At 52.3% G+C, this 10,130-nt stretch overlaps 1 protein-coding gene across 1 annotated transcript in view; it reads right to left on the bottom strand.

The window, feature by feature from the left end:
• The window catches only part of PODXL2 (podocalyxin like 2), a 39,890-nt gene extending 30,003 nt beyond the window's left edge, over positions 1 to 9,887 (bottom strand). The window contains exons 1-2 of the mRNA XM_043588291.1: positions 9,791 to 9,887; positions 4,133 to 4,411 (exon numbers count right to left, since the gene is read on the bottom strand). Of these exons, the coding sequence (XP_043444226.1) occupies positions 4,133 to 4,411; positions 9,791 to 9,860 (349 nt within the window). The 5' untranslated portion in view covers positions 9,861 to 9,887. The remainder of the gene's footprint in view (positions 1 to 4,132; positions 4,412 to 9,790) is intronic.
• Positions 9,888 to 10,130: the final 243 nt, after the last annotated feature.

Raw genomic sequence — 10,130 nt, forward strand, 5'->3', positions numbered from 1 at the left:
TAACACCGTGTTATCAAGGTACTGCGACGACGCAGCTTAACTTCAGGGCCACCGCTAGCTCACAGAGACGCCCCTCTGGGTAGGTGACTTAGAAAAAGGCACTCCTTCGTCCGGCCCATGGCCCAGTGAGCAGTGTGCACCCTGACTTGGGCCCTGGCCCCCCTGCTCAGCGAGGCCCCCTTGGACCACAACCACGTGCAGTCCTGCTCACATGGCAGAGCTGGAAAGGCCTCTCAGAGGCTGTGTCTTCCAAGCTAGGGGTGGCAGCAGGTACAAGTCCCCCAGGCGGTCAGGATGCCCAATGGCGCTTGGAGCAGACAGGACAGGGGGGGCAGGGCACCACAGGCTCAGGGAACAGACCTGAGCCGCTGTCAGTAAAAAGGCACCGATTCTCCATCTAGCTCTGTCACATACCAAGTGTGACCTTGTTAAAGCACTTAACTTCCCTGTGCATCAGTTCCACATCTGCCAAGTGGGGACGATAATAGGCTAATTAAACGATGCATGTTGGAGAAGGGAAGGAGATGGGGCCAAGGGGAAGGCCGGGCCAGATGTCAAGAGCATTTTCTGCAGTGCTAAGATGTTTAGCTTTTGTTCCGTGGGTACTGTGTTTTCACGAACTGCCTTGGGGGTGTACGGAGAAGAGAGCCGCCTGAGGAAAGGGAAGCGCCCGGTGGGAGGGAGAGCAATGCGAGAGCCTGGCCGAAGCAGCTCTCCCTCCCCCTCGCCTACTCCTCGTGCAGGGCGCCTGAGTCCCCGTTGTAGAGCAAAGATGAGGAAACAGACCCCACGACAGAGCTGGCACAAGAGGAATGCAGGCAAAGTGCCCGTGATGTAGCACGCGTTCAATGAACGACAGCTGTTTTCACTATTAAGAGGCCTAGACAGGCTAATGGGAGGAGAGAGGTGAAGTGAGAGGAAAAGGAGGGGAAGGGAAGGGAGAGGCAGAGCAAACGTGAGTTCACTGAAGCCTAAGGAGCCATCCCACTGTGATCCTGAGGAGGGTCCCTGGCTCACCACCGTGGCGTTCTCGACCACGGCTCTCGGAATGACTGCTTGCCTCAGACCAGAGTCTCGAGAGTCTAAACAAGGGAAAAGCCCAGGGAAAGACCCGAGTACATCTAATTGTCTAGCACTTCTTTTCAGTGCGGGGGGGGGGGGGGGGGGGGGGATATACCGCTGCGGGAAGCAGCTAGCTTTACGGGGGAAATGAATTCAATCTCTACCTTATACCGCATACCAAAATAAATTACTGTTAAAGAGTTAAGTGTAAAAACTGAAGGTGAAAAAGAACAAAGGAAATAAAGGGGCATACATCTCAGGGAGGGAAAGGGTTTTCTAAACATAAAGCAAAGAAAAACACATAAAAACATTTCAAACATTTCAAAAGAAAGACCGTCCAAGTTCGTAAAAAATACGTTATGTCAAAAGTTACTATAATAAAGATAAAAGTGATAAACTGGAAAAATGTGTTTTATATACGTCAGAGAAAAGGTTAGCATCCTTTTTATATGCAGATCTGTACAGGGGCAAGAAAGAACTAAAGCTTCAATAGAAAAAAATCTAAAGGTAGTAACAGCTAATATTTGCGGAGTACTTGTGACGTACCAAGCACTGTGCTAAGCGCGTTAGATGTATTACTGCATTTAAACCTCACAACCCTATGATACTATTTCCTAGATGAGAAAATTGAGGCTTAGGTTGCTACTTGCCAAAAATCACATAGCTATTAAGTGTCGCTGCAGGGACTTTGGGAATCTGCCTGATGCCAGAATCTGCTCTTAATTATATCATGCCTCAAATCAGAAAAGACTGTAAATGGTCAGAATATATACACATACCTGAAGTTAAAATTTACTAGCAATTGAAGGCCATTATAATTTGCCTATCAAACTGACCAAGATTTTGGGGCGCCTGGGTGGCTCAGTCAGTTAAGCGGATCGCGAGTTCGAGCCCCACATCGGGCTCTGTGCTGACAGCTTGGAGCCTGGACCCTGCTTCGGATTCTGCATCTCTCTCTCTCTTTCTCTGCCCCTCCCCCACTCACAGTCTCTGTCTCTCAAAAAATGAATAAAAACGTTAAAAAAAATAAAAAAACAAATTGACCAACATTTCTCAATGACAAAATACAGTTGTGGGAAGGGTCCAAAACACTGGCATTCATTCCACCTTTGGTGGATATGCAAACTGGAAAGACCTTTCTGGAGGCTGATTGGGAAATACTGAACAAAAGCCTGTGGAAAGATTCCCATCCTTTGTGTCAGACACGCTCCACCCCCTCCAGATCCCCTCTCTATCCTTCTCTACCCCATGAATTACATCAACAGGCCATGTCCTTGCTTCCTGACCAGACTCCTCAACAGAGGCAGGGGAAGAAGGAATGACAGGGCCCCTGGCAGAAGATGGGAGGAGAAGGGGTGGGTTATTTACTTTCCTGGTTTCACCCCTGCTGGGTCACTGCTCTTGTCAGGATTACTTGCTCTCCACCACACTCTATCTATCCCTCTTGGCTCCTTTCATCCATCCCTCCCTCTGTCCCTTAGGGTGTACGGGCGCTGAGTGCCCCACTGCCACTAGCCCTGGGTTCTTGTTGCTGGCCTATCCCTTGCCCACCTAAGTCCCTTGTTCTATAAGTAAACCCTCCCTGGATTATCTCAGTTTGACTGTGTCTTCTATTTCTCCGTGGGATGCTGATACATCCCACCCAGGAAATACATCTTTACACCTAGCAATTTTATTCTAGAAATGTATTATGAGGAAATAATCAAAAAACTGCAAAAACATATAATAATAGTGTTAGCAACATTCAAACTGTTAACAACCTAAATATTCAACGAGAGAGAGCTGGTTTTATATATAAAATGATCCACATGATGAAATACTGTGTAGTCATTAAAAACCAGATTAAAAAGGAATAGTTAATGATGTGGAAATACACTTGTGAAATATTTTAAGTGAAAACGGGATTCCAATGTGGCACATAAAAGTGGCTACAAGGTTGTATCCCAAAGTATTAATAGTCATTCTCTTTGAGTTGTGAGGTCATGGATGAATTACTATTTTCTTCTTTGCAGTTGTCATGTTTTCTACCATCTCCGTGTATTCTTTTTATAATTAGAGAACATAAATCCAAAATACTATATACTCTGAAAAGAAAGATTAGGACTAAATTCTGCAACCCCCCCCCCCCCCCCCATGTGCATGCATGCACACACACTGCCAGGACAACATTTAAAAACGGGCTTCTGCTGGGTGCCTGGGTGGCCCAGCCAGTTAAACGTCTGACTCCTGATTTCAGCTCAGGTCATGATCTCCCGGTTTATGGGCTCGAGCCCCATGCCGGGCTCCACGCTAACAGCACAGAGCCTGCTTGGGTTGCCCCCTTTCCTCTCTGCTCCTCCACCACTCATTCTCTCTCTCTCAAAATGAATAAACTTAAGAAAAAAAAAAAAAGAAAAGAAAAAAGGAATGGGCACAGCTGCCAAAGCCACAAGCATGAAGACACACATCTGTATCCAGTCCCTAACTGCAGACATTCCTGCTCGCTGCCAGGCCTCAGGCTCGCTTTGGCCCGCACGCAGTCATCAGCCATGCTCTATAAACCCCAGAAACAGCTCTGGTGCATGACTGAGAGAAAGGCAGTTACAGTGCCTTGATCAAGGGTCCGAGAGACCGCAGGAAGGGCGCGGGAACCTTCGACAGAGATGATACAGCACAGCAGGGCAACAAACAAAACCCTAGACCTTGGAAAGACCTAGGCTTGGACCATGACTGAGCATACGAACAGGTGCACGACCTTAGGCATGCTTTTAGCTCCCCTGAGCCACAGTTCTCTCATGTCTAAATGGGGAGAAGCTTTCTCTCACGGGCTGTAAGCGTTCTAGAGTTATGTGAACACAGAACATGGGCTCCCTAAACAGCAGCAAAGGTTAAAAAGAAAAGAGCCTCTTGGATCAGTAAAGCATTCAGAGCCCCAGAGACTGGGCCTCTGTACAGGAGGGCAGCAGCATGGTAAAAGCTGGCGGGAGAGACAAGAGATGTGATTTGAACAAGGAAATGGTCCTCTGGCGTTCTGCCTGACGGCCTCAGTCCCAGCTGCAGTCAGCACATACTCTTAGGTGAGGAAAGCTACCTGCAGTGGGTCCCAGGTCCAGGCTGGAGTCATTCAGCTCCTCCTCTTCTTCCCAGAAGTACTGTGGCGGCTGCAGGATGCGGGACTCTTCACTCTCTTCGCTGGGGAAGCCCGAGCCAGGGGCCCCCAGGCCAGCTCCCAGCCCCATGGCCTCACTGGGTTCCTCTGAGTCCAGTGGCTCCAGGCCCGTGGGTGGCAGGAGGTCCAGCAAGGAGGTGGAGGTGAGGCCCTCGGGGCCAGGCTCATCGGACCCAGCCGCACATGTGCCCAGGGACGCTCCTGCATAGACACGGAAGCCAGATGGTTGTGAGAGGCCGGAAAGGTCAGACTGGCGAAGGTCACCCTGGAAAGAACCCAGGGGTGGTGGTGGGGGGACTGCAGAGGGGTAGGGGGGACACTCCTGACACCCAGGGGCTGCCAGGGGCTGCTGTTCTCACTCCACGAAGGCCAAACTGCCCAGCCCTCCCTGTGAAGGGGCAAAGGAGAGACCAAGGGAGGTGGGCAGGAGAGAGTGAGCTTCATCTGGCTCAGCACCCACTGGGCGTTTGCTCACTCAAAAACTGCTCCCAGCACCCACCTTCCTCACAACTAAGCTAGGTGCTCAGGGCACAGATGCAGTGAAGGACAGGTCCCTGCTTGTAAGGACTCTGTGTGCACACTGTTCCCCAGGCTTCCATCCTAAGCTGAACAGTTTCCAAAACTGCATTAGGAACGTGATTTGTATTTCAGCAGTACGATCTCCTGAACAGTCTTTAAGAGCCACATGAGATCGCAGTTCAAACTCATGCAGTGTTGATAATAACGTATTTGTTTAGAATCTTGGAGGATCCCTCTTTCCTAACCTATAACACAAATGAACAAACAAAACCCAGTAAATTAAAGGGCATCTTTTCTTCTCTCTCACTCCCACTCACTAAGAATAGGAAGACAGCCCTATTTGCCAGCTTCACAACTTAATTACACAAATATTACTACCTCGCTATATGTCTTCTGGAAAGTTGCTTAAAACCTCTCTGTCTCCTCATCCGAAAATTAAGCAAGGTGGGTGAAATGCCCTCTACATCTTCTGTTCCAAGACTAACGTTCAGTGATGTAGGGAAGAGATACGTCCCGCTACCCCTGTTGTGCACTGGGCCCTGGCTTGAGTAGCTCACGGAAATTTTTTGTGATGTTTTTAATAAAAAATGAGAGCTAACACTATTGTGCTAAATGCTTTGCAAGCGTCATCTGAACTTGGATCCTTACAACCACCTTATGAAGCAGTCGCAAGCCCTAAGTTTGGCATCCAGAGCGCAGTGGAGACTGCATGGTACGCACGGTCGCACAGCATGGGACCGTGAATGCAACATTTAGTCATAAGGAAAGCCCTCCGAGTGAACGGGGCTTAACACAGTTAAGAAGTATGCAGGAGAGGGTCAACAGATCCTGAAATGGAACACAGAAGGATGCCCTGCAGAGAGAGCTTGGGCCAAGCAAGCAGGTTTGCGTCCTGGCTTCACTGAGCCACTCTGGGTAAGCTACTTCTCCACCAGGGGCCCCGGTTTCCTCATCTGTAAAGCAAGGACAAAAATTCCACAGCTTCCCAGGAGGCAGGGACCTCAAATGAGGTAAGCTCCCTACAGACTGGACTCCAACGAACAGGCTGTATTCCATAAATGTAAGTAATATTATCCTACCTACTGGGACGTTCTTGGCCAGGAAAAGAGAATATTCGAGAGGCAATGGTCAGTATCTTCAAATATATTAAAATACAAGGTTGATGTGAATAGGAATAATACAGACCACAGTTATTCTATGCGACTTCAGAGGAAAACTCAGGACTGATGAGTGGAAACCCGGGATGGCATCTAAGCCTCAAAGAGCTTTTAACCAGCAGCAGGTAATGCCTGGGGCCACCTGTGCCCACCACCCAGCTCCTGCTCCCGCTTCCAGCCTCTGCTTCTGAGAAGCGCTCCCCGGCCATTCCCAGACTAGGCCAGGCACCTTCCTTGTACCATAGCCTCTGAACCAATTCCTGCACTTTTCTCACCACACCATAACAGGCCATCTTACAGCCTCCTTCCCTCACGCGGCGTGCCCCGTGTCTGATTCCACTTGGTCAACCCCACTGAGTGGGACCCCGTGACGCTAAGGTCAGAGAGCTAGTTAATAGAAGAGCTGTAATTAGCCGGTCTCTCCCCTCAAACGTGACCACTGCATGGAAAGCGTAGTCTCAGTTTTACATACGATACCAGCAGGTACGACAGCCCCGTTCTGCAGAGGTGGTACCCCCCAAGACTGGGGGAACCAGATGTGATCAACTTACCCGGAAAAACCTCACACAGTCCATGAAGGAAAAATGTCAATTGATGAGAAACGTTTGCAATAATGACATAAAAATTTCACGGATCCCCAGGGCCCCTGAGCAGCCAATCTCTGAAAAGGCCATTGGCTGAAAATCTTTATCTATATATACCAGCATCTAGCAGGTGTGTGGGGAAAGACGCTTTGTCAGCCTTTATTGAAAGGCGCACACTGGTTTTCTTCAGGAATTCTCGGAATTTTATCCTCCATAAAACCACTGGAGGATCAAATTTGCATTGCCTCTTTGACACCTGAGAGTTGCCTCTCTCAGAGCTGACCCGTGGCATGAAGGGAGCAAAGTCACTCCCTCCTAGGCCTTGGTCCGGCTCTGCAGAGCAGCGTGGACCTTGAGAAAACGAATATGCCCTCTCAAGGAAAGGCTGACCAGCAGTCCCGATGATGTCTCACCTCTGCTGACCAAATACCGCCTAGTCAGTGAAGCTCTCTGCGCAGAGAATGAGGTGAGTTCCTCCATTCTCCAAACCTCTCCCCTCCACCTGTCAGGCAGAGAAGCCACCGTCTCCCTCCACCTTCTCTCCCCCTCCCTCCTCCTCTTCCTTTCCAACCATCTAATAGGAACGAACAGAGATTTTGTTGATCTTGCTGAAAAGCCGTGTGTGAAAAAAGGGATCTGGGTTTTCATCCCTTTTCCAGCACACGGTTCTGTTTTCTTGAAGCTATTTTTCCCCTGCGATGATTATTTTTTCTTTATATAGACCTTGATATGTTCAAAAGCCTTGGCCACGGGTGATTATTTAAGTAATTGCCAGAGGTTACTTATTTTCAAACTTGCCCCCGAAAATAGTAGCTGAGACCTAAGCATTCTCTGTGTAATTGCTTTTGCACTTGATAATTAATCTGCTTTAATTGAAGACTCCATCTGATTTGGAAGTTCAGAATTACACTCTTTGTGTGACTTTCTTTTTTTTTCCTCTAGCACCTAAAATGTTCTGTTACTTCATGACTCCCAACAGAGAGAGAGGGAGAGAAAAAGAAGGCACATGAAAAGGATTCGGGGACCAGCCTCAAAGAATTGAAAATCTGACCCAGACTCAGAAAAAGAGGCGAATGAAGCAGGCTTACATCTTAGGGGGTGAAAAAAACAAGGCCTTACTAATCCCCGTGTTTTATCTCCCCTGCAATCTGCTTCTGATCCAAACATCCTTTTCTGATGTCTACCATCAGCTACACCCCCACCCTTTCCCTCATCAGCAGCTTTGAAGTACAGATCTGCCTAAGCCCTTGCCAGACACCAATACGGGGAGCCTCCCAGCAGCACCTGCCACGCGGCCCCCACACCCTTGAGCGTCAGCTACAACAGAAATCGTCTAGCACAATCACCCTGCCACACACGCACATTCCTATGTGTGTCTGGATGTGTCTGAGAAGCAAAGCCGAAGAGTTCTCAAAGGCTTTCTATAGAAAGGTGTAGAAGAACGAGACGTACTGCTGAACACACACGTCTCCAAAAAGGAGGCGACAACGTACATCACATACATCATGAAGTGTGCACAGGAGGGAGCAGGTGGGAGGCGAGCAGGAGTGGAGCTGCCCATAGTGATCCATGGCCAGCCGCAGCTGGGCATGGGTCCTGACCCACCGTGCCTGCCAGCTCTGGTGTGGCTGTCGCACAAAGAAGCAGCAGACTAATCAATATGTAATTTATTTGTTGAGTCTCACCTCTTCCAAAGAAGGTTTAAGGCATGCAAACACAGACACGGGTGCGTGTGAGCGTCTGAGACACGATCTGATGGACGCATTTCTGTGCACACCCCCTTTGGTCCTTAGCTATCCCTGGACTGATGGTGGCGAAAAACTACCCTCGCTGACTAACCCTTCCAGGGGCATGCTCAGAGCGGGAGGCCCCTTTCTGCTCCTAGTCATTTTCCCTGGGATCCTGTCACCGTGGGCCATGGCAATGGCCCATCTCACTGCCAAGCAGACTGTTCTCCCTCCTCGGGCAGAGACCCTTTACAGCCTCTCCTTCACTCCCACAGATCCTCGCATGTGCCTGTGTCCTTGTGGGTTAACTGCACGGGAGGTGACTAAGTAGCCAGTGTCCCAGGCAAACTCCCACGTCACACGCACACATGTCAATACGCCTGTGTGTCCCTCAGAAGTGGAGTCAGCCAAGGCTATCTGATAAGTGAGCCCGTACACACATACACACACGTGTGCACGCACACTCATTCCGGTACGCCTCTCCACCAACCCCGATTAGCAGTCACCCCTTAATACGTACTCATGGCTGTGTCCGCCACATGGAGAAGGTGTTCGGTCCTGTCCCTATTTGACCCACCCTTGCGGACAGCACTTCTCCCCCACCCCTCATTCAGTGGTGGTGGCCTGTCACATCGGCTGCCACATGCCTGTGCCCACCCACCATGCACACACCTGAATCCCACGTCTGCCACTCAGAGGCCATCCAGCAGGTTCTGTCACGGGCACATGCATTTCACACCTGCCCCCCACATTTCACCTGTCGTCACCCACACACATCCCAATGCCCTTGCGCACCGCTGAACGGGAACTACATCTCAGAAGGTCTCTCACGCGCACCCCTGCGCGGCAGCAGCGCAGGAGCTATCCAGCAGTGTCGCTGTCACAAGCAGACCTGGTTGCTGTCATACGTGTTTTTGTTTTTTGTTTTTTGTGTTTTTTTGTCAGCTCCTAATAAAGTTGCCCCGCACAGCCTAGACAGGCTTTGACAATGACACACCCCCCCTCCTGTCCGGCAGCACCACACGCGCGTAAACACACCCCCCTCATTGTCGCAGCAGCTGTGTGTACGGCTGTTTGGCACTTTCCCCCTCGCGGCCGCAAGACATCCGCGCCCCACGCCCACTGTGGTGGCCTCACGGACCCTGTAAATGCCGTGTCTCCCTGTGTGGCTGTCGCCCAGCTGGCGGCCAGGGTCCGCCCTCCTCTCGCCAATGCTCCCACCCTCCCCAAGCCCCCCCCCCCAACAGAGCCCCCAGAGAGCGCGTGCAGGCGCGCCCTCCATCCACCACACTCCTCGTGCCTCCCCTGCGTGCGTGCGTGTGTGTGTGTGTGTGTGTCCACACGCACGCCCCCGCGCCGGGGAACCGCTCTCACACGAGGCACATGCGGTGGCCCCACGCCCCCCCACCCCGCGCCCCGGGAGCGCGCGTGTCGCGGACGGCTTAGCAGCCCAGCCGAGCCCCGCGCTCCCGCGCCTCGCGCTCCGGCCCCTTTGTTGGCTGCCCGGGAGCTGTCCAGCACGGCGGCCCGCCGCCGCCGCCGCCGCCGCCCGCCCCGGCCCTGCCACCGCCCGCCCGCGCGGCGCGCACTCACCCCCGGCCAGCAGCAGCAGCAGCGGCGGCAGCAGCGGCGGCAGCCGGACGGCCCGCAGCAGCCGGCCCATGGTGCAGCCGTCGCCGCCCGCAGCCGCAGCGGCGCGGCGCCTCGGCCGGCGTCAGGGGCCGCGCGGGCGGCGGCGGCGGCGCGCGCCCGCCCCATTGGCCCGCGTGGCCGTCACTCACCCCCGGCCCCGCCCGGCCGCGTGCCGCGGGCGCGCCCCCGCGGAGACGAGGCGGGCGCGCGGGCGGCCGCCCCTCCGCGCGGTCCCCGGGCGCCCGGTCGGCCAATCAGCGCCGCGGGTGCCTGGAGAGGCGGGGCCGCGACCGTGACCTCC

The sequence above is a fragment of the Prionailurus bengalensis genome, chromosome A2 (assembly GCF_016509475.1).
Source record: "Prionailurus bengalensis isolate Pbe53 chromosome A2, Fcat_Pben_1.1_paternal_pri, whole genome shotgun sequence".
In the NCBI taxonomy this organism is placed as follows: domain Eukaryota; kingdom Metazoa; phylum Chordata; class Mammalia; order Carnivora; family Felidae; genus Prionailurus; species Prionailurus bengalensis.